Source organism: Nerophis ophidion, linkage group LG14 (genome assembly GCF_033978795.1).
Source record: "Nerophis ophidion isolate RoL-2023_Sa linkage group LG14, RoL_Noph_v1.0, whole genome shotgun sequence".
Classification (NCBI taxonomy): Eukaryota; Metazoa; Chordata; class Actinopteri; order Syngnathiformes; family Syngnathidae; genus Nerophis; species Nerophis ophidion.
Genome location: NC_084624.1, coordinates 10,902,180 through 10,926,729, shown reverse-complemented (window position 1 = coordinate 10,926,729; position 24,550 = coordinate 10,902,180). Strand labels below are relative to the sequence as shown.

Sequence of the window (24,550 nt, the reverse complement as noted above, 5' to 3'; positions counted from 1 at the left end):
TTTGAGCGAGGATGAAAGATTCGTGGATGAGGAAAGTTAGTGAGACACTAAAAAAAAAAAAAAAAAAAGCGACGGCTCCGGGCGGCAGCAGTGGTAGCGTTTCAGATGTAATTAGACACATTTACTAGGATAATTCTGGAAAATCCCTTATCTGCTTATTGTGTTACTAGTGTTGTGGTGAGAAGTCATACCTGAAAGTCCGATGGCTGCGGTGAACGCCAGTGTGTCAGAGAAAGCCTATGAGGAGCCAGGATCACAGCTGTTTTTTGACAGCTACAGGAGAAGGTCCCATAATCCACTGACGTCTCCGGTAAGAGCCGACAATTTCCCCATCCATCTTATGTATTGATGTAGGGAAACAAGTTCACTTGACCGCTCTCTGTTAAAACTTACCAATAAAAACAAAGAAACACCGGCTGTGTCTCTGTGCTAAAGGCAGCTGCAATCCACCGCTTTCCACCAACAGAATTCTTATTTATAGTCTCCATTATTAATTGAACAAATTGCAAAAGATTCAGCAACACAGATGTCCAAATTACTGTGTAATTATGCAATGAAAAGAGACGACTTTTAGCCGCGAGTAGTGCTGGGCTAATATGTCCCCTCCAACCAATAACGTCATCATACGCGTCGTCATTCCGTGACGTTTTCCACAAGAAACTCCTCGGGAAATTTCAAATTGTACTTTAGTAAACTAAAAAGGCCGTATTGGCATGTGTTGCAATGTTAATATTTCATCATTGATATATAAACTATTAGACTGCGTGGTCGGTAGTAGTGGGTTTCAGTAGGCCTTTAAAAAGGTCACAATTTTATAAGAACATTTTCAAATTTTGGCAATATTACAATAATAATCAGAATTTTATTTGGCAAAATTATGACAAAAGTCATAATTTTACTGTAGGAGCTAACTGTTAATGGCCACTATAGTCTAAGTACCATAGTGTATTTATTCATCCTATGGTCACATATGGGACTCGGGTTGTCTTACGTCAGCACCAGAGGTCGTAAAATCAGCTGTTTACCTGGCGGGTTTTTCGGGGAAGAATAGGGAAGTCTTTCCTTATCTTCAGTCTTGTTTTAACGTATATTGCTGCCTTTGCACTTGTCAATGTTTATTTTTGTATGCACAATAAATCAACCAAAAATCCTGACTTTGGAGCAATGTTCACGGATTCCAGTATTTGGCTCACTATTAGATGCAATGGTTTTCCCGTATCGGTACCATAATTTCGGTCCAAACTTGATGTCTCAAGACGGGTAAAATACAAGAACGCACACACTTGTATTTGAGCCCTCTGAAAAAATACCTACCTCTTTAGGACCACCCTTTCTAGATACATAAAGATTTGTATTTACAACATTAATAATATATACATACCATGCAAATATAACAAAGCTTGTTGTGAAAATTTTGTTGGAATTTCACAAGAAAAAGGGCACAATTTCACAAGAAAGAATGAGTAGTAACAGTATTATAATAAAAGTTGTCATTTTACTCAACGCAAGTCAAAATTTTCCAAGAAAAACTGAACATTTGTGCGATATGATGATAAAAGTTGGAACTTTACTCAATAACATTTGCAATTTTACAAAAAAAGCTTAAAATTTGGGCAATTTTATAAAAAAAAGAGTCGTTATTTTACTCAACCACGGTCACAATTTTAGAAGAAAATTTTCAAATTTTGGCAATATTACAATAATAATCGGAATCAAATTTGGCAAAATTATGACAAAAGTCATAATTTTACTGTAGGAGATAACTGTTAATGGCCACTATAGTCCAAGTACGATAGTGTATTTATTCATCCTATGGTCACATATGGGACTCGGGTTGTCTTACGTCAGCACCGGAGGTCGTAAAATCAGCTGTTCACCTGGCGGGTTTTTCGGGAAAAAATAGGGAAGTTTTTCCTTATCTTCAGTCTTGTTTTAACGTATATTGCTGCCTTTGCACTTGTCAATGTTTACTTTTGTATGCACAATAAATCAACCAAAAATCCTGACTTTGGAGCAATGTTCACGGATTCCAGTATTTGGCTCACTATTAAATGCAATGGTTTTCCCGTATCGGTACCATGATTTCGGTCCAAACTTGATGTCTCAAGACGGGTAAAATACAACAACGCACACACTTGTTTGTATTTGAGCCCTCTGAAAAAATACCTACCTCTTTAGGACCACCCTTTCTAGATACATAAAGATTTGTATTTACAACATTAATAATATATACATACCATGCAAATATAACAAATCTTGTTGTGAAAAATTTGTTGGAATTTCACAAGAAAAAGGGCACAATTTCACAAGAAAAAATGAGTAGTAACAGTATTATAACAAAAGTTGTCATTTTACTCAACACAAGTCAACATTTTCCAAGAAAAACTGAACATTTGTGCGATATGATGATAAAAGTTGGAACTTTACTCAATAACATTTGCAATTTTACAAAAAAAGCTTAAAATTTAGGCAATTTTATTAAAAAAAAAAGAGTCGTTATTTTACTCAACAACGGTCACAATTTTATAACAACATTTTCAAATTTTGGCAATATTACAATAATAATCGGAATCTAATTTGGCAAAATTATGATTTGGCAAAATTATGACAAAAGTCATAATTTTACTGTAGGAGCTAACTGTTAATGGCCACTACAGTCTAAGTACCATAGTGTATTTATTCATCCTATGGTCACATATGGGACTCGGGTTGTCTTACGTCAGCACCGGAAGTCGTAAAATCAGTTGTTCACCGCGCGGGTTTTCCGGGGATGAATAGGGAAGTCTTTCCTTATCTACAGTCTTGTTTTAACGTATATTGCTGCCTTTGCACTTGTCAATGTTTATTTTTGTATGCACAATAAATCAACCAAAAATCCTGACTTTGGAGCAATGTTCAGGGATTCCAGTATTTGGCTCACTATTAAATGCAATGGTTTTCCCGTATCGGTACCATGATTTCGGTCCAAACTTGATGTCTCAAGACGGGTAAAATACAAGAACGCACGCACTTGTATTTGAGCCCTCTGAAAAAATACCTACCTTTTTAGGACCACCCTTTCTAGATACATAAAGATTTGTATTTACAACTTTAACAATATATACATACCATGCAAATATAACAAAGTTTGTTGTGAAAAATTAGTTGGAATTTCACAAGAAAAAGGGCATAATTTCACAAGAAAAAATGAGTAGTGACAGTATTATAATAAAAGTTGTCATTTTACTCAACGCAAGTCAAAATTTTCCAAGAAAAACTGAACATTTGTGCGATATGACGATAAAAGTTGGAAATTTACTCAAAAACATTTGCAATTTTTTAAAAAAAGCTTAAAATTTGGGCAAGTTTATAAAAAAAGAGTCGTTATTTTACTCAACAACGGTCACAATTTTAGAAGAAAATTTTCAAATTTTGGCAATATTACAATAATAATCGGAATCTAATTTGGCAAAATTATGACAAAAGTCATAATTTTACTGTAGGAGCTAACTGTTAATGGCCACTACAGTCTAAGTACCATAGTGTATTTATTCATCCTATGGTCACATATGGGACTCGGGTTATCTTACGTCAGCACCGGAGGTCGTAAAATCAAATGTTTACCTGGCGGGTTTTTCGGGAAAAAATAGGGAAGTCTTTCCTTATCTACAGTCTTGTTTTAACGTATATTGCTGCCTTTGCACTTGTCAATGTTTACTTTTGTATCCACAATAAATCAACCAAAAATCCTGACTTTGGAGCAATGTTCACGGATTCCAGTATTTGGCTCACTATTAAATGCAATGGTTTTCCCGTATCGGTACCATGATTTCGGTCCAAACTTGATGTCTCAAGACGGGTAAAATACAAGCACGCACACAACACTTGTATTTGCCACCTTCTTGAGCCCTCCGAAAAAATGCCTACTTCTTTAGGACCGCCCTTTCTAGATACATAAAGATTTGTATTTCCAACATTAATAATATATACATACCATGCAAATATAACAAAGCTTGTTGTGAAAAATTAGTTGGAATTTCACAAGAAAAAGGGCACAATTTCACAAGAAAAAATGAGTAGTAACAGTATTATAACAAAAGTTGTCATTTTACTCAACGCAAGTCAAAATTTTCCAAGAAAAACTGAACATTTGTGCGATATGATGATAAAAGTTGGAACTTTACTCAATAACATTTGCAATTTTACAAAAAAAGCTTAAAATTTTGGCAATTTTATAAAAACAAGAGTCGTTATTTTACTCAACAACGGTCACAATTTTAGAAGAACATTTTCAAATTTTGGCAATATTACAATAATAATCGGAATTTAATTTGGCAAAATTATGACAAAAGTCATAATTTTACTGTAGGAGCTAACTGTTAATGGCCACTACAGTCTAAGTACCATAGTGTATTTATTCATCCTATGGTCACATATGGGACTCGGGTTGTCTTACGTCAGCACCGGAAGTCGTAAAATCAGTTGTTCACCTGGCGTGTTTTCCGGGAATGAATAGGGAAGTCTTTCCTTATCTACAGTCTTGTTTTAACGTATATTGCTGCCTTTGCACTTGTCAATGTTTATTTTTGTATGCACAATAAATCAACCAAAAATCCTGACTTTGGAGCAATGTTCACGGATTCCAGTATTTGGCTCACTATTAGATGCAATGGTTTTCCCGTATCGGTACCATGATTTTGGTCCAAACTTGATGTCTCAAGACGGGTAAAATACGAGAACGCAACCAACACTTGCATTTGCCAACTTCTTGAGCCCTCCGAAAAAATGCCTACTTCTTCAGGACCACCCTTTCTAGATACATAAAGATTTGTATTTACAACGTTAATAATATATACATACCATGCAAATATAACAAAGTTTGTTGTGAAAAATTAGTTGGAATTTCACAAGAAAAAATGAGTAGTAACAGTATTATAATAAAAGTTGTCATTTTACTAAACGCAAGTCAAAATTTTCCAAGAAAAACTGAACATTTGTGCGACATGATGATACAAGTTGGAACTTTACTCAATAACATTTGCAATTTTACAAAAAAAGCTTAAAATTTGGGCAATTTTAGCTGCTAGCATTACACTACAAACTTTATCACTCTTGTCTCTCCTTCTCACAGACAGCAAGCGCACCTTCTTACATACGTGACATACGTATACGCCCTCGCGGAGCAGAGAAGTGGCAGCATGGGTAACGTTAGCGGTGATGCTAGCGGTAATACAAGAGAAAGAAGGTGCGAATCTGGCAACGAATGAAGGAAGAATTAATTCACAAGAAAAACAGCAGGGGGTCCATTGTCTGCCGGTGGTTTGGCTTCAAGCGGGAAGATGTCGAGCAGACAACCGTAATTTGTCAAGTGTGGGGCAAAAGCGTTGCTACAGAAAAGTAGCATTACTGCTAATATGTAGCATCCTTTGAAAAGTCACCCACTAGAGAATGAAGAGTGCTTGAAACTCCGCATGTCAACATCACCAACAAAATGCCGAAGCAACCTGTCATGTCTTTTGAACATGTTTTTGTTTGGCCATACGCTGTTGGTTTTTTGGACACTCGGTTCCTGTTTTTGCACTTCCTTGTTTGCTTTGTTACTATGCCAACCAATTAGTTTCACCTGTCATGTCACACACCTGAATTTGTTTTGACTCACGCACCTTTTCAATAACCTGTATTATTTCAACCGAAATTTGCCAGGGAGTCAGCCTGGCGACTTTACCTTTACTCACGTCCTGCCATGCTACCTCTGTCACTCAATGCCCATCCATAGTTTTGCTTCTTGTCATGCCACATACGTTTTGTTTATTAATGCCACAGTTAGTGTCTTTTGTTTTTTGTCCACAGTTCTGCCTTTGTGCTAGTCTTTTGTTTTCATTAGTCCAGTTTGTTTTCCGCCATTGTGCGCGCCTTTTGTTTGCCTTTTTTTGTAGTTATAGTGTTAAAATAAAAGATGTCTTTACCTTCACGCCTTGCCCGCTCCAACTTTCCTTTACCTTCCGGAAAAACAAACCCCAAAGTCCACTAATTGACACAACCATTTCCACATCAACACCGTATGTAAAAAATAGTCAACAACAGAAGGAGGTAACGTCCGCAGGAACCTACCACATAGCGAAGGACATACACTATTTGATTTCCTATTATGCAGCTCATTTTTATTTGACACTTATTGAAATATCTTGTGTGACATCATGCACAAAAGTGCACTTTATTTGTTTTCAGCTATTGTGGGTGTGTTCTGTACAAAAAGTGCACTTTAATTTAGCGTTGTTTTGATATGTCGTCTTAGTGACATCATGCACAAAAGTGCACTCATAGCTTGTCTTAAAATGTCTGACAATTTTGCACTATCTGGGTAGGGCTGGGCGATATGGACGATATATTTTTGCCTAAACTTGACATTCAATATACAGTATATATCTCAATATTTATTTTCCGGGAAAAATATTTATGTAAAGATAATCTTTTTTTAAACGAAATTCACTGAAATTGAAGTGAATGACGACTGTACTGTAAAAACAGTTAAAGGCACTTTAATCGACCCAGTTAGTCACGATGGGTATTAACAGCATAGAAAATAAACAGTTTAAGTAGCACATAATTACATAAAATAAAATACAAAAATATTCTTTCTACGTAAAATATATAACAGCTGTGCAAATAATATAAAACGTATCAAACTCAGATGAAAAAAATTAATTTGCAGGCAGGCACTTTTTAATCCCCAGTCAAAGATGTATTGGATTGTCACATACGTACGGTTCTGTGGTCCTACTAGACCACATGTGGTCAGCGCCGAGTAAGTGACTTGACTTAATTGTGCGTCTATGATCTTGTTGTTTGTTTCAAATTGATTCAATCGTTCTATGTCGAAATATTAAGAGTACAAATAATGAACAAAATGTCAGATACTGGCCCTGCGATGAGGTGGTGACTTGTCCAGGCTGTACACCGCCTTCCGCCGATTGTAGCTGAGTTAGGCACCAGCGCCCCCCGCGACCCCAAAGGGAATAAGCGGTAGAAAATGGATGGATGTTTTGAAATGACATGAATGTTTGTGCCACTGCTTAATAACTGTTTAACAAATACACTTTTAGTGGTGATTTCCCTCTCTGCATGAAAGTTTAAAAGTAGCATATATTAATGCAGTATGAAGAAGAATGTTTTAATGTAGACACATAGAATCATCATACTGCTGTGATTATATGCATCAAGTGTTCATTCAAGGCTAAGGCAAAATATGGAGATATATATCGTGTATCGTGATATGGCCTAAAGATATCGAGATATTAAAAAAAAAAAAAGGCCATATCATCCAGCCCTATGCCGAAGCAACCATTTCCAGATCAACACCGTATGAAAAAAACAGTCAACAACAGAAGGAGATAACGTCCGCAACAACCTACCACATAGTGAAGGACATACACTATTTGATTTCCTATTATGCAGCTCATTTTATTTGACACTTATTGAAATATCTTGTGTGACATCATGCACAAAAGTGCACTTTATTAGTTTTAAACTATTGTAGTGGTGTTCTGTACAAAAAGTGCACTTTACTTTAGTGTTGTTTTGATATGTCATCTTAGTCACATCATGCACAAAAATGCACTCATAGCTTGTTTTAAAATGTCTGACAATCTTGCACTTTCTGTTTTGGAAATGACATGAATGTTTGTGCCACTGCTTAATAACTGTTTAATAAATACACTTTTGCTCAATTGACTTAGTTGTGATTTCCCTTTCTGCATAAAAGTTTAAAAGTAGCATATATTAAAGGCCTACTGGAATGAGATTTTCTTATTCAAACGGGGACAGCAGGTCCATTTTATGTGTCATACTTGATCATTTCGAGATATTGCCATATTTTTGCTGAAAGGGTTTAGTAGAGAACATCGACGATAAAGTTTGCAACTTAAAAAAGCCTTGCCTGTACCGAAAGTAGCAGACGATATGCGCGTGACGTCACGGGTTGTAGGGCTCCTCACATCCTCACATTGTTTACAATCATGGCCACCAGCAGCGAGAGCAATTCGGACCGAGAAAGCGACAATTTCCCCATTAATTTGAGCGAGGATGAAAGATTTGTGGATAAGGAAAGTGAGAGTGAAGGACTGGAAGAAAAAAAAAAAAAGACTAGAGGGCAGTGGGAGCGATTCAGATGTTATTAGACACATTCACTAGGATAATTCTGGAAAATCCCTTATCTGCTTATCGTGTTACTAGTGTTTTAGTGAGATTATATGGTCGTGCCTGTACAACCTGAAGGTCGGCCCCGCACCTTTCTTCAGCACCAGTCGACGGGTGGTGGCGATGCCCATCTCTGCCCTTCGCAAGGGACCCTCTTCGAAACACGATCTTTCGAAATGATCGCTGCATAATACACTGTACTTTGTGTGCGTGGTCCAATCCAACCGTGTTCGCTTGACATCTCTGTTCCATAGTAAAGCTTGAATGTCATCTTTCGGGAATGTAAACAATGAAACACCGGCTGTGTTTGTGTTGCTAAAGCCAGCCGCAATACACCGCTTCCCATCTACAGCATTCTTCTTTGATGTCTCCATTGTTCATTGAACAAATTACAAAAGATTCAGCAACACAGAAGTCCACAATATTGTGGAATTTCGCGATGAAAACAGACGACTTATAGCTGGGAACGGTGCTGGAACAAAATGTCCTCGACAATCCGTGACGTCACGCGCACGAGTCATCGTACCGAGACGTTTCAGCAGGATATTTCGGCGCAAAATTTAAAATTGCAATTTAGTAAACTAAACCGGCCGTATTGGCATGTGTTGCAATGTTAATATTTCATCATTGACATATAAACTATCAGACTGCGTGGTCAGTAGTAGTGGCTTTCAGTAGGCCTTTAAAGCAGTATGAAGAAGACTGTTTTAATGTAGACACATATCATCATACTGCTGTGATTATAGGCATCACATGTTCATTCAAGGTTAAGGCAAAATATGGAGATATATATCATGTATCGTGACATGGCTTAAAAAATTTTGAGATTATTTATTAGTAGATTGCACAGTTTGGTACATATTCCGTACAATTGACCACTAAATGGTAACACCCCAATAAGTTTTTCAATTCGTTTAAGTCGGGGTCCACGTTTATCAATTCATGGTAAGATATTATTATAATAGTGTGTGTGTGTGACAATCATTGGTACTTTTGACTTTTTAACTTTGCTGATGTCTCAAGAAGGGCAAAATACAAGAACACACACACACACACACACACACACACACACACACACACACACACACACACACACACACACACACACACACACACACACACACACACACACACACAGTAAGTCCCCTCCCCCTCTGCACACACTCCAGCCACCCCTCTCCCATCTCTCTCTGGCTTGCTTTGCTCTAGCTCTCTCTCTCTAACACACAAATAGGTTAGAGGGAAACGGACACACAAAGCGAGAGGAACGGAGACGCGAGGATTAAAACAAAACAAAACGCAATCGCCTGGAGAAACCCCCGACTTGTCTGACTCCTAATTGGATGTGCGGACGGCGGCGAGGGAGAGACTCGCAGCACCCTTTGCTTCAACCCCCACCTCTTTTTGCCACAGGGGAAGGCTACACACACACACACACACAGACACTCGATGAAAAGCAGCAGCTAGGCCGCACGTCATTAGTTCTCGCTGGCCAAGCACCGACAAAAGGAGAAGCCTGGAAACCCGTCAGCTGCGTCTGGGTGCGTTTTCGAGGTCAACCAGGGCCGTCTTTTTGTCCGCGACGAGAAAGGGGAAAGCGGTGTTGATGTCAAGCGGCGGCGTGGAATAGCGTCACTCCTGGGGGGTCGAAATGGTGCCGCCGCCGCCGAGGGGATTACAGCAGAGCAGGAAAGCCGAGCTCGCTCTTCGGATGGAGGGAAGGAAGAGGATTTAAAGCGACGCTTAGTCGGGAGGTACGACAGCGGGGGGAAGAGGGAATTCAACGCAAACGGGTCGGTGATTGTGTATGTGTGTCCATTTTTCACCTCATAAGAGCTTTTTCTTATCTCTCTCCAGCCGATAGGACCCTTGTTTGGATTCAACACCAGCATCACCTGGAAAAAAAAAATAAAAAATTAATATTCTGAAGGAGAGGTAGCTTGAAAGTTGCACTACTACCGGGTCAGAGTGGAGTGGGAGGAGCCTGGGCTTGTTTTTTCCTGCCAACCCCCCCTCCTCCGCCCCGCCCCTTTCCATTACCATCTGCCCGCTAAGCGCCGGAGCACATTTTTTTGTTTGTTTGTTTGTTTTTGTTTTTTTTTTAATTATCGTCGCTTCCCCCAACATGCTGTTCATGTTACCTTGACGCTGCCTTCCTCGGGTGTGTTCGGGGCCAACAAGCGATGGCCATGGTGAGCGGCGGCTGGGGCGACCCCAATGGCGGCACCAACGGCCTGGGGGACAAGAGCTACCTGAAGAGGGAGGACGACGACGGCGGCTCCCCCCAGGCGGGCGGCAGCGACATGGAGGCCGGGGAGGACGACAAGGCCTGCGTGCTGGACTGCGTGGTGTGCGGGGACAAGTCGAGCGGGAAACATTACGGCGTGTTCACCTGCGAGGGCTGCAAGAGCTTCTTCAAAAGGAGCGTCCGACGTAACCTCAGCTACACGTGCAGGTGAGCGGGGCATGCTGGGTAATGGGCCGACATGTTTGTAGTTCTTTACCCAGTACAGTAGTTCAGTTTGTCAAAAGCCTACTGAAACGAGATTTTCTTATTCAAACGGGGATAGCAGGTCCATTCTATGTGTCATACTTGATTATTTTGCAATATTGCCATATTTTTGCTGAAAGGATTTAGTAGAGAACATCGACGATGAAGTTCGCAACTTTTGGTCGCTAATAAAAAAGCCTTGCTTTTACCAGGAAGTAGCGGACGATGACGTCACAAGGGTGAGTGCTCCTCACGTCCTCACATTGTTTATCCAATCCAATCCACTTTATTTATATAGCACATTCAAACAACAATAACGTTTCCAAAGTGCTGCACAGCCATGTTAAAAAACAATATTATGCACCACCAATGACTGAATATAATAACAAATAAAACCAATAAAAACAATATAAAAACAAATATGATTAAAAACTATTTTAAAGGGTAAAATCTATTAAAACAGTAAAATAAAAATCAAAGTGTATAAAAAACACAGAGGACCACACAACTCACGTAGTGTTAAAAGCCAAAGAATAAAATTGGGTCTTAAGACGAGACTTAAAACATATAATGGGAGCTGTCACGCCAAATTTCTTCTCCCTAAAAGAAGCCCCCCCCCCCTCATTTACTTCCAGGGTCATGATTAAGACACACGTTTTGTTAACGCTATATTATTAAAAAAAAATTAAAAACTATTTACAAACACAAGCTATGGCAGGGGTCGGGAACCTTTTTGGCTGAGAGAGCCATACAAGCCAAATATTTATAAAAGTATTTCCGTGAGACCCATATATATATATATATATATACTTTTTTTTTTTTTTTTTTTTTTTTTTACACTGAATACAACTATATGCGTGCATTTTTAAGAAAGACCAACATGTCTAGAGTATGATAAGCCTTATTCATTTTAATAACATTGTTATTCTGAGGCTAACCAACACAAAATAAAATACTTCTCACCGTTACTGCGACTTCTTGAATAGGTGCGGTAGAAACTGGATGGATGGATGAAAATGCATGAGAATGTTTTATATTTTGAACGTTTTTTTTTTTGACACTGTGATTACCAGTGAAATTATTCCTTACTTATCGTGTTAAGCAATGTCAGCTAAGATTTATTTGAGAGCCAGATGCAGTCATTAAAAGAGCCACATCTGGCTCTAGAGCCATAGGTTCCCTACCCCTGAGCTATGGGATGACATAAGAGGAAACGTGACACCGGTAGTAAATGCGTCATCCCATAGCTTGTGTTTGTAAATTGTTTTTGAATTTTTTTTATAATATAGCGTTAACAAAAGTCTGTATTTTTATGATATAGCGTTATATTTTTATATTATAGCGTTAACAAAACGTCTGTATTAATCATGACCCCGGAAGTAAATGGGGGGGAAGGTTTTTGTAGGGGGGGGGGAAGAAAATTTGGCGTGACAGCGTCTCCAACAAAAAGCTATTCGGACCGAGAAAAGGACAATTTCCCCATTAATTTGAGCGAAGATGAAAGATTTGTGGGTGATATTGATAGCGAAGGACTCGAAAGAAATAAAAAATTATGTGGAGCTACTCACATCCTCACATTGTTTATAATCATAGCCTCCAGCAGCAAGTGCAATTCGGACCGAGAAAGCGATGAGTTCCCCATTAATTTGAGCGTAGATGAAAGATTCGTGGATGAGGAAAGTTAGAGTGAAGCACAAAAAAAGAAAAGGCGACGGCTCCGGTGGGACCGTTTCAGATGTAATTAGACACATTTACTAGGATAATTCTGGGAAATCCCTTATCTTTTTATTGTGTTGCTAGGGTAATAGTGAAATTAAATAGTACCTGATAGTCGGAGGGGTGTGTCCACGGGTGTCTTGACGCCAGTGTCTGAGGGAAGTCACGGCAGATATAAGGACGGCGCAAACTCCACAGATCTCCGGTAAGAGGCGACTTTTTAACACAATTTTCTCACCGAAACCTGCCGGTTGACAAGTGGTCATGGTCCATAGTAAAGCTTCACCTCCGGGAATTTTAAACAAGGAATCACCCTGTGTTTGTGTGGCTGAAGGCTAAAGCTTCCCTCCTCCATCTTTCTACTTTGACTTCTCCATTATTAATTGAACAAATTGTAAAAGATTCAGCAACACAGATGTCCAAAATACTGTTTAATTGAGCGATGAATGATGAATAATTTTGCCACACCTGGTGTGTGTGTGACTATCATTTGTACTTTAACTTTACTTTCACTAATTTGGCTGCTGATGTATGCGGTAAAATATTACGCCATTTCCAGTCGTATTTTGTAAATTATATTATTAATATATTTGTTAATTTACTGTTAATATCTGCTTATTTTCCGTTGTGTCGTGTAACATCTACACTTCTGTTAAAGGCCTACTGAAATGTGATTTTCTTATTTAATTGGGGATAGCAGGTCCATTCTATGTGTCATACTTGATCATTTTGCGAAATTGCCATATTTTTGGTGAAAGGATTTGGTAGAGAACATCCACGATAAAGTTCGCAACTTTCGGTCGCTAATAAAAAAGCCTTGCCTGTACCGGAAGTAGCAGACGATGTGTGCGTGACGTCACGGGTTGTGGAGCTCCTCACATCTGAACATTGTTTATAATCATAGCCACCAGCAGCAAGTGCGATTCGGACCGAGAAAGCGACGAGTTCCCCATTAATTTGAGTGAGGATGAAAGATTCATGGATGAGGAAAGTTAGAGTCAAGCACAAAAAAAGAAAAGGCGACGGCTCCAGGCGGCAGTGGTACCGTTTCGGATGTAATTAGACACATTTACTAGGATAATTCTGGAAGATCCCTTATCTGCTTATTGTTTTAAAGGCCTACTGAAATGAGATTTTCTTATTTAAAAGGGGATAGCAGGTCCATTCTATGTGTCATACTTGATCATTTGCAAAAGATTCAGCAACACAGATGTCCAAATTGCTGACGACTTTAGCCGTAAGTGGTGCTGGGCTAATATGTCCGCTACAACCCGAGACGTCACAGACACGCGTCATCATTCCGCGACGTTTTCAACAAGAAACTCCGCGGGAAATTTAAAATTGTAATTTGGTAAACTAAACCGGCCGTATTGGCATGTGTTACGATGTTAAAGGGGAACATTATCACAATTTCAGAAGGGTTTAAACACATAAAAATCAGTTCCCAGTGGCTTATTTAATTTTTTGAAGTTTTTTTCCAAATTTTACCCGTCCCGGAATATCCCTAAAAAAAGCTTTAAAGTGCTCGATTTTCGCTATTTGCTTAAGCCACTGTCCATTTCCCTGTGACGTCACATAGCGATTCCAATACAAACAATGGGGAATAGCACAGCAAGATATAGCGACATTAGCTTGGATTCAGACTCGGATTTCAGCGGCTTAAGCGATTCAACAGATGACGCATGTATTGAAACAGATGGTTGGAGTACGGAGGCAGATAGCGAAAACGAAATTGAAGAAGAAACTGAAGCTATTGAGCGAATAGCTATTGACGCTATTCGGCCATGCATGTCTGCGTTAGCATTGCCGGTAAAATGTGCAGACCAACCGTTCAGGACTTTCGCATTGACACCGGATCAACTTAAATCTGTCGATTGGTAAGTGTTTGTTTGGCATTAAATGTGGGTGGAAGGAGACGCTGGATGTAAATATAGTTTCAAATGTACATTCAGGTAGCCTAAATAGCATTTTAGCATCGATTAGCTTGCAGTCATGCCGCGACCAAATATGTCTGATTAGCACATAAGTCAATGACATCAACAAAACTCACCTTTGTGATTTTGTTGACTTTATCGTTGGGAATGCATCTGCTTTGAGTGTCGCAGGATATCCAGACATTCTTGTCATCTCTGTGCCATCTCTGTCGTAGCATCGCCGGTAAAAACCAAACGAGGGACTTTCGCATCTCTCGACACTGGAGCAACTTAAATCCGTCGATTGCTAAGTGTTTGTTTGGCATTAAATGTGGCTGGAGGGAAAGGCTGGATGCAAATATAGCTACAAATGTACATACAGCTAGCCTAAAAAGCATGTTAGCATCGATTAGCATGCCGTGCTAATCGATGCACATTCTACGTAAATCAACTTGAAACCGTCCCTGGTCGTGTTGTTACACCCTCCGACAACACACCGACGAGGCATGATGTCTCCAAGGTACCGGAAAGCAGTCGAAAAAACGGAAAATAACAGCTGATTTGACTCGATGCATGTGATGTGGTAAAAATGGCGTTGAGTACCGGTGTGACGTCACGTTCTGATGTCGTTGCTCAGAGAGGGATAAACAGAAAAGCGTTTAATTCGCCAATATTCACCCATTTAGAGTTCGGAAATCGGTTAAAAAAATAGATGGTCTTTTTTCTGCAACATCAAGGTATATATTGACGCTTACATAGGTCTGGTGATAATGTTCCCCTTTAAGATATCATCATTGATATATAAACTACCAGACTGCGTGGCCGGTAGTAGTGGCTTTCAGTAGGCTTCTAAGGATCCCCATGTAATACAAAAATAACAACAACAAAGAAACGAAAATAACAACAATAAATTCGACTTTACATAATAATGTTCATACCAAAGATACAAAGCGCAATATAACTAGACTGACCATACGTCCTCTTTTCCTCGGACATGTCCTCTTTTGCCGGGGTGTCCGGGCGGGGTTTCTTAAATGCCTCAAATTATTTTAATATCTCAATGTTTTTATGCCATCTCGCGATACACAATATATATATATCGATATTTTGCCTTAGCCTTGAATGAACACTTGATACATATAATCACAGCAGTATGATGATTCCATGTGTCTACATTAAAACATTGAAGTGAATTATATTTATATAGCGCTTTTCTCTCGGGACTCAAAGCGTTTTACATAGTGAAACCCAATATCTAGGTTACATTTAAACCAGTGTGGGTGGCACTAGGAGCAAGTGGGTGAAGTGTCTTGCCCAAGGACACAACGGCAGTAACTAGGATGGCGGAAGCGGGAATTGAACCTGGAACCCTCAAGTGGCTGGCACGGCCGCTCTACCAACCGAGCTATGCGGCCCAAATTCTTCTCATACTGCATTAATACATACTTATTTTAAACTTTCATGTAGAGAGGGAAATCACAACTAAAAGTGTATTTATTAAACAGTTATTAAGCAGTGGCACAAACATTCATGTCATTTCCAAAACAGAAAGTGCAAGATTGTCAGAGACATTTTAAAACAAGCCATGAGTGCACTTTTGTGCATGATGTCACAAAGATGACATCAAAACAACACTAAATTAATGTGCACTTTTTGTACAGAACGCCACTACAATAGTTGAAAACAAATAAAGTGCACTTTTGTGCATGATGTCACACAAGATATTTTAATAACTGTCAAATACAAAAGGGGTTGCATTATAGGAAATCAAATCGTGTCCGTCCTTCGCTTTGTGATAGGTTACTCCGGACATTATCTCCATGTAATACAAAAATAGCAACAACAAAGATCCAAAAAAACAACAACATGGGCCGACATGTTTGTAGTTCTTTTACCCAGTACAGTATTTTAGTTTAGTTTATTAGGGATCCCCATGTAATACAAAAATAGCAACAACAAAGAACCAAAAAAAACCAAAACTTAAACTTTACATAATAATGTTCATACCAAATGCTGTTTGTCGTTGTTGGGCCGACATGTTTGTAGCTCTTTTACCCAGTACAGTAGTTTAATTTAGCTTATTAAGAATCCCCATGTAATACAAAAATAGCAACAACAAAGAACCAAAAAAACAACAATAACTTCGACTTTACATAATAATGTTCATACCAAATGTGTGCTGTTTGTCGTTGTTGGGCCGACATTTTTGTAGCTCTTTTACCCAGTACAGTAGTTTAATTTAGTTTATTAAGAATCCCCATGTAATACAAAAGTAGCAACAACAAAGAACTAAAAAACCCCCAACAATAACGTCGACGTTACGTAATAATGTTCATACCAAATGTGTGCTGTTTGTCATTGTTGGGCTGACATGTTTGTAGTTCTTTTACCCAATACAGTGGTTTAGTTTATTAAGAATCCCCATGTAATGCAAAAATAACAACAACAAAGAACCAAAAAGACAACAACAATAACTTCGACTTTACATAATAATGTTCATACCAAATGTGGGCTGTTTGTCGTTGTTGGGCCGACATGTTTGTAGTTCTTTTACCCAGTACAGTAGTTTAGTTTATTAAGGATCCCCATGTAATACAAAAATAGCAAGAACAAAGAACCAAAAAAACAATACCGGTAACTTCGACTTTACATAATAATGTTCATACCAAATGTGTACTGTTTGTCGTTGTTGGGCCGACATGTTTGTAGTTCTTTTACGCAGTACAGTAGTTTAGTTTGTTAAGGATCCCCATGTAATCCAAAACTAGCAACAACAAAGAACCAAAAAAAACAATAACTTCAACTTTACTTAATAATGTTCATACCAAGTGTGTGCTGTTTGTCGTTGTTGGGCCGACATGTTTGTAGTTCTTTTACCCAGTACAGTAGTTTAGTTTAGTTTCTTAAGGATCCCCATGTGATACAAAAATAGCAACAACAAAGAACCAAAAAAACAATACCGGTAACTTCGACTTTACATAATAATGTTCATACCAAATGTGTACTGTTTGTCGTTGTTGGGCCGACATGTTTGTAGTTCTTTTACACAGTACAGTAGTTTAGTTTAGTTTGTTAAGGATCCCCATGTAATACAAAAATAGCAACAACAAAGAACCAAAAAAACAACAATAACTTCGACTTTACATAATAATGTTCATACCAAATGTGTGCTGTTTGTCGTTGTTGGGCCGACATGTTTGTAGTTCTTTTACCCAGTACAGTAGTTTAGTTTAGTTTCTTAAGGATCCCCATGTAATACAAAAATAGCAACAACAAAGAACCAAAAACACAATAACTTTGACTTTACATAATAATGTTCATACCAAATGTGTGCTGTTTGTCGTTGTTGGGCCGACATGTTTGTAGTTATTTTACCCAGTACAGTAGTTTAGTTTAGTTTATTAAGGATCCCCATGTAATCCAAAAAATAGCAACAACAAGGAACCGAAAAAACAACAACAATAACTTCAACTTTACGTAATAATGTTCATACCAAATGTGTGCTGTTTGTCGTTGTTGGGCCGACACGTTTGTAGTTATTTTACCCAGTACAGTAGTTTAGTTTAGTTTGTTAAGGATCCCCATGTAATACAAAAATAGCAACAACAAAGAACCAAAAACACAATAACTTTGATAATGTTCATACTAAATGGGTGCTGTTTGTCGTTGTTGGGCCAACACGTTTGTAGTTCTTTTACCCAGTACAGTAGTTTAGTTTAGTTTGTTAAGGATCCCCATGTAATACAAAAAAAGCAACAACAAAGAACCAAAAACACAATAACTTTGACTTTACATAATCATTTTCATACCAAATGTGTGCTGTTTGTCGTTGTTGGGCCGACATGTTTGTAGTTCTTTTACCCAGTACAGTAGTTTAGTTTAGTTTGTTAAGGATCCCCATGTAATACAAAAATAGCAACAACAAAGAACCAAAAACACAATAACTTTGACTTTACATAATAATTTTCATACCAAATGTGTGCTGTTTGTCGTTGTTGGGCCGACATGTTTGTAGTTCTTTTACCCAGTACAGTATTTTAGTTTAGTTTATTAGGGATCCCCATGTAATACAAAAATAGCAACAACAAAGAACCAAAAAAAAAAAAAACTTAAACTTTACATAATAATGTTCATACCAAATGTGTGCTGTTTGTCGTTGTTGGGCCGACATGTTTGTAGCTCTTTTACCCAGTACAGTAGTTTAATTTAGTTTATTAAGAATCCCCATGTAATACAAAAGTAGCAACAACAAAGAACTAAAAAACCCCCAACAATAACGTCCACTTTACGTAATAATGTTCATACCAAATGTGTGCTATTTGTCGTTGTTGGGCTGACATGTTTGTAGTTCTTTTACCCAGTACAGTAGTTTAGTTTATTAAGGATCCCCATGTAATACAAAAATAGCAACAACAAAGAACCAAAAAAAACAACAACATTAACTTCGACTTTACATAATAATGTTCATACCTAATGTGTGCTGTTTGTCGTTGTTGGGCTGACATGTTTGTAGATCTTTTACCCAGTACAGTATTTATTTTAGTTATTTAAGGATCCCCATGTAATACAGAAATAGCAAAAACAAAGAACCAAAAAAAACAATAATTTCAACTTTACATAATAATGTTCATACCAAATGTGTGCTGTTTGTCGTTGTTTGTAGTTATTCTACCCAGTACAGTATTTTAGTTTAGTTTATTAAGGATCCCCATGTAATACAAAAATAGCAATAACAACGAACCAAAAAAACAACAACAATAACTTCGACTTTACATAATAATGTTCATACCAAAGATACAAAGAGCAATATAAATAGACTGACCATACGTCCTCTTTTCCCCAGACATGTCCTCCTTTGTGGGACTGTCCGGGTGGGGTTTCTTAATTGTCTCAAGTTAGAGAATCTTAAGCGGCATGGCCGGAAACCAACATTGAATGACCGTGACCTTCGATCCCTCAGACGGCGCTGTATCAAAAACCGGCATCAATCTCTAAAGGATATCACCATATGGGCTCAGGAACACTTCAGAAAACCACTGTCACTAAATACATTTGGTCGCTACATCTGTAAGTGCAAGTTAAAGCTCTACTTTGCAAAGCGAAAGCCATTAATCAACAACATCCAGAAGGGCCCGAGATCATCTAAGATGGACTGATGCAAAGTGGAAAAGTGGTCTGACGAGTACACATTTCAAATTGTTTTTGGAAATATTCGACATCGTGTCATCCGGACCAAAGGGGAAGCGAACCATCCCGACTGTTATCGACGCAAAGTTCAAAAGCCAGCATCTGTGATGGTATGGGGGTGCATTAGTGCCCAAGGCATGGGTAACTTACACATCTGTGAAGGCACCATTAATGCCGAATGGTACATACAGGTTTTGGAACAACATATGCTGCCATCTAAGCGCCGTCTTTTTCATGGACGCCCCTGCTTATCTCAGCAAGACAATGCCAAGCCACGTGTTACAATAGCGTGGTTTCGTAGTAACAGAGTGTGGGTACTTTCCTGGCTCGCCTGCAGTCCAGACCTGTCTCCCATGGAAAATGTGTGGCGCATTATAAAGTGTAAAATATGACTGTTGAACGACTGAAGCTCTACATAAAACAAGAATGGGAAAGAATTCCACTTTTGAAGCTTCAACAATTAGTTTCCTCAGTTCCCAAATATTTATTGAGTTTTGTTGAAAGAAAAGGTGATGTAACACAGTGGTGAACATGCCCTTTCCCAACTACTTTGGCACATGTTGCTGCCATGAAATTCAAAGTTAATTATTAATAGCAAAAAAATAAACAAATATATTGTCTTTGTAGCATATTCAACTGAATATGGGTTGAAAAGGATTTGCAAATCATTGTATTCTGTTTATATTTACATCTAACACAATTTCCCAACTCATATGGAAACGGGGTTTGTACAAAAACTAACTTTAAAAAAAAAACATAAACAAGGATGATTGTTTTTTTTAACGCTTTGCCTTTCTTTTAAATAGACAACATTTTAATAGTCATTATAATTTGTGTCCCAGCTGAATGAGCAGCACAGTTGCAGAATAAATCAATATTTTATGAATGAATTAGTCGCATTTGTTGGTAAGTACATGCCTAAAATAACTCAAGATGCATTTAGAAGTGGATGGGAAGATGAGATCCATTGTGTACGTTTAATCCGATTAGTTGACTGATCGTTAAGATAATCGTTGACTCAAGGACTTTCAAAATAATCGTTAGTTGCAGCCCTCGTGTCTGTAACTTTAAATACGCGGACATGAGAGCGTTTTTGTTAAAAGTGCAATTTTAATGTTAATTAAAGCTGCAAGCAGCGATGGACGGGACCTACTCTTGCTCGTGTTTCCTGCCTTTACCCATTCAACATAACTTTACCTGCACATTACCTACCTTTCTTGCATCCTGGGGTCACACTGGTGCTTCTTTCTGTCACCCATACACGCTGGTGCTTCCTGCCATCACCCAGACAACATATCTTTACCTGCACATTACCTACCTTCTCTATATCCTGGAGTCAAACTGGTGCCTCCTTCTTTCATCCAGTCAACATATCTTTACCCGCACAGTACCTACCTTCTCTGCATTGTGTGGTCACGCTGGTGCTTCCTGCTTTTTAGCGGCCATCTTGAGATGGCAGCAGCGCAGCAGCAGCAGCGTAGCAGTTCCTTGAAGGCTCGTAAAATCAAAACCGGAGCAGTTAGAAAAACTCTTTGCGCAACTTTTAATCAGAAGGGTTCAATCTCTTTCCTGTGCGAGTTTGAAGCCGACACAACAAATGCGCTCAGAGGAGATAGTGTTTGAAAAATGGTGACAGGTTTTTACAAAACTTTTGTTTTGAAGGGGTTATTGCCAACTTCCTGTTGATTTTTGCTGAAGGATGTAAATGAATGAAATTTAGGTCTAAGTGAGACCTACATATAGTTTTTTTTTTCATGTCTCTACGAAATTCCTCCCGGAAGTTACTAGCAGTTTGTCTGTGTTTTCTTCCTCGGAGCAGTTTTGTCTGTGTTTTATTCCTAGGGGGCGCTAGAGCGCAATTTTGAGTTTTGGGGTTTGGTTTTATATATTAGATCGCAATTTTCGCCAGTCCTGATATGTGTGTCGAGTTTGGTGAGTTTTGAAGCTTTTTAAGGGGGTCAAATTACAGCTCAAAGAGGCAAAAATGAATTTTTTTTTAGGAAACTTTTGATTTGAAGGGGTTTTTGTCAACTTCCTGTTGATTTTTGCTTAAGGAGGTCAAGTATGAAATGTAGGTCTAAGTGAGACCTACATTGAGGTTTTTGTTTTATGTCTCTAAGACATTCCTAACGGAAGTTACAAGCAGTTTTGTCTGTGTTTCTTCCTAGTGGGCGCTAGAGTGCAATTTTGAGTTTTGGTTTTTTGATTATATCGCAATTTTCACCAGTCCTGATGTGTGTGTTAATTTGGTGAGTTTTGAAGCATGTTAAGGCGGTCAAATTACAGCTCAAAGAGGCGGCGGTATAATAATAATAAAAACTTAGGATAATGAGCATTCATGAGAAAAAAAAATGAAAGGTATGGCAAGCCGAAAAATGGCTGTGTCATTCAATTATTTTCCCTAAAATACACATTGATAAAATGTGTTTAATCCAATTACTCAATTAATCGAATGAGTCTAAGATGACTAAAATAATGGATGACTATTATTGTCACCCACCAACAACATTATATACATGGATGGCATGCAGTGTGGTCATTTCTGCATCCTTTTAAGAGTTGCAGCTGGTGCGGTCCAAACGTGTCAGGTCTGAGGGTGACATCATGGACAGAAAGCACATGACGTCATGGTACCGCTGCAGGATCACTGCACTTCAACGAGCTTGCGGTTATGTCATCGCTCATTCCGCTCACCGCCTATACAAGCTATACTTGCATCAATATCTACCATGTTTTGCTGTGGTATGTCGTGAAGGTGTCATTTACAGCTTTGTTTTTGTTTTTTTTTGTATTTTCTTCTGCACTAAATTCTAATGGGGACTCAGGCAAAATCATAATGTGGAGAAATCAAACAAAAACAGACAGTGTCTGTGTTAAAACTCATTCTTCAACGATTCATTTGATTATAAAAAAGCTTTAATTAGGGTCCGCAGGCCCATTGCAAAGGACTCCACAGGAGTCCTTTGCAATGGGCCAAGGACCCTATTGAAACTGTAAGGTTTTATTATTATTCCGCACGTTTGCGCTGTAATTTGACCCCCTTACCATGCTTCAAAACTCACCAAATTTTACACACACATCGGTACTGTGTGCCTTCCCATCGTATTAAGCAACCAAACCCCAAAATTCAAAATTGCGCGCTAGCGCCCCCTAGGAAGAAACAAAAAAAAGACAGCTTGTAACTTCCAGTAGCAATGTCGTAGAGACATCAAACAAAAACCTCTATGTAGACCTACATTTCTTAATTGTATATTCTCGGGCAAAAATCAACAGGAAGTTGGCAAAAACCACTTCAAAACAACATTTTCGCAAAAAATGCTATTCCTTCCTCTTTGAGCTGTAATTTGACCCCTTTAAAATGCTTCAAAACTCACCAAACTTGACACACACATCAGGACCGGCGGAAATTGCAATCTAATGAAAAAAACCAAACCCCAAAACTCAAAAATGCGCTCTAGCACAATTTTGGAATAAAAATAAAAATAACTGCTCCTAGGAAGAGAAAACAGACAAAACTGCTAGTAACTTCCAGTAGGAATGTTGGACAGACATGAAACAAAAACTTCTATGTAGGTCTCACTTAGACCTACATTTTAATAATTGACATCCTTCAGCAAAAATCAACAGGAAGTTAAAAATTACCCCTTCAAAACAAAAGTTTTGTAAAAACCCGTCACCTTTCTTCAAACGTTTTCTCCTCTGAGCGCGTTTGTCGTGTCGGCTTCAAACTCGCACAGGAGAGAGATTGAACCCTTCTGAAAAAAATTTATTCACAGAGTTTTGATTACTGCTCTGGTTTTGATTTTACGTGCCTTCAAAAACCCCTGCGCAAATTTTCCTAAAAAATTTCATTTTTGCCTCTTTCAGCTGTAATTTGACCCCTTTAAAATGCTTCTAAACTCACCAAACTTGGCACACACATCAGGACTGGCGAAAATTGCGATCTAATAAAAAACCAAACCCCAAAACTCAAAACTGCACTCTAGCGCCCCCTAGGAATACAGCACAGACAAACTGCTCCTAGGAAGAAAACACAGACAAAACTGCTTGTAACTTTTGGTAGGAATGTCAGAGACGCATGAAACAAAAACTTATATGTAGGTCTCACTTAGACCTTCATTTTAATAATTGACATCCTTCAGCAAAAATCAACAGGACGTTTGCTAATTCCACTTCAATACAACAACTGCATTCCTTTCACAATGCATGAGAGTCTCAAAATGGTGGCACAAGGCGTCCTTATAAAATGCCCAAGCCACTTTACAACTGTTATTACTATGAGACTGATGTATAACACATGTGTATAAAACTTTTTCTCTGTGTAATAATCCATTCATCCATCTTCTACCGCTTCTCCGGCCTTGGGTCTCGGGGACAGCAGCCAAAGTAGACCCGACCAACGCTGCTTGCAGCTTTAATTTATATTCTGATGCTTTAATTCATCATTTGATGAGTACAACTAATAAACATTTTTAATATATGGATTGCATGGAACTTAAAATACGCGACACAGTTTCCACACGGCTTGTGCAATAGAGCGCACATGGCTGGGTGGGTTTTTCTCTATTCTAGTTTTTGTCGATTTAAAGTGCTATTTCAACGTTGATGATGTGTATTCATGAAATACAAAAATGAAGGTTACGGCAAGCAGAACAGTTTTTGTTTATTTCAACTTGATTTAATTAAAAAAACTAATCGATAGATGACTTGATTATTGAACAAATCAATAGTCAATACGTTTGATTATCAGACACAGGACAAACAAATGATCAGTGAAGATGTAGGATTACATAAGATCTGCTTCTTCTTACTGTGCATGTTGAATTCTGTATATACTGTGTATATACAAATATATATGTGTGTGTGTATATATATATGTGTATATATATATATATATACTGTATATGTGTATATATGTATGTATGTGTATATATATGTATTTATATGTGTGTATATATGTATGTATATATACATATATTTATGTATGTGTATATATGTATACATAAATATATTTATATGTATGTATATATATGAATATGTGTGTATATGTATGTACACATGTGTGTAT

At 38.2% G+C, this 24,550-nt stretch overlaps 2 protein-coding genes across 3 annotated transcripts in view; one reads left to right on the top strand and one right to left on the bottom strand.

The window, feature by feature from the left end:
• The window catches only part of plvapa (plasmalemma vesicle associated protein a), a 68,121-nt gene extending 58,039 nt beyond the window's left edge, over positions 1 to 10,082 (bottom strand). The window contains exon 1 of the mRNA XM_061919823.1: positions 10,002 to 10,082. Coding sequence (XP_061775807.1) covers positions 10,002 to 10,067 — 66 coding nt within the window. The 5' untranslated portion in view covers positions 10,068 to 10,082. The remainder of the gene's footprint in view (positions 1 to 10,001) is intronic.
• Positions 9,327 to 24,550, top strand: part of nr2f6a (nuclear receptor subfamily 2, group F, member 6a) — a 38,314-nt gene continuing 23,090 nt past the window's right edge. For both annotated transcript variants that reach the window (XM_061919826.1, XM_061919825.1), the window contains exons 1-2: positions 9,327 to 9,929; positions 10,033 to 10,630. In XM_061919826.1, coding sequence (XP_061775810.1) covers positions 10,359 to 10,630 — 272 coding nt within the window. In that variant the 5' untranslated portion in view covers positions 9,327 to 9,929; positions 10,033 to 10,358. The remainder of the gene's footprint in view (positions 9,930 to 10,032; positions 10,631 to 24,550) is intronic.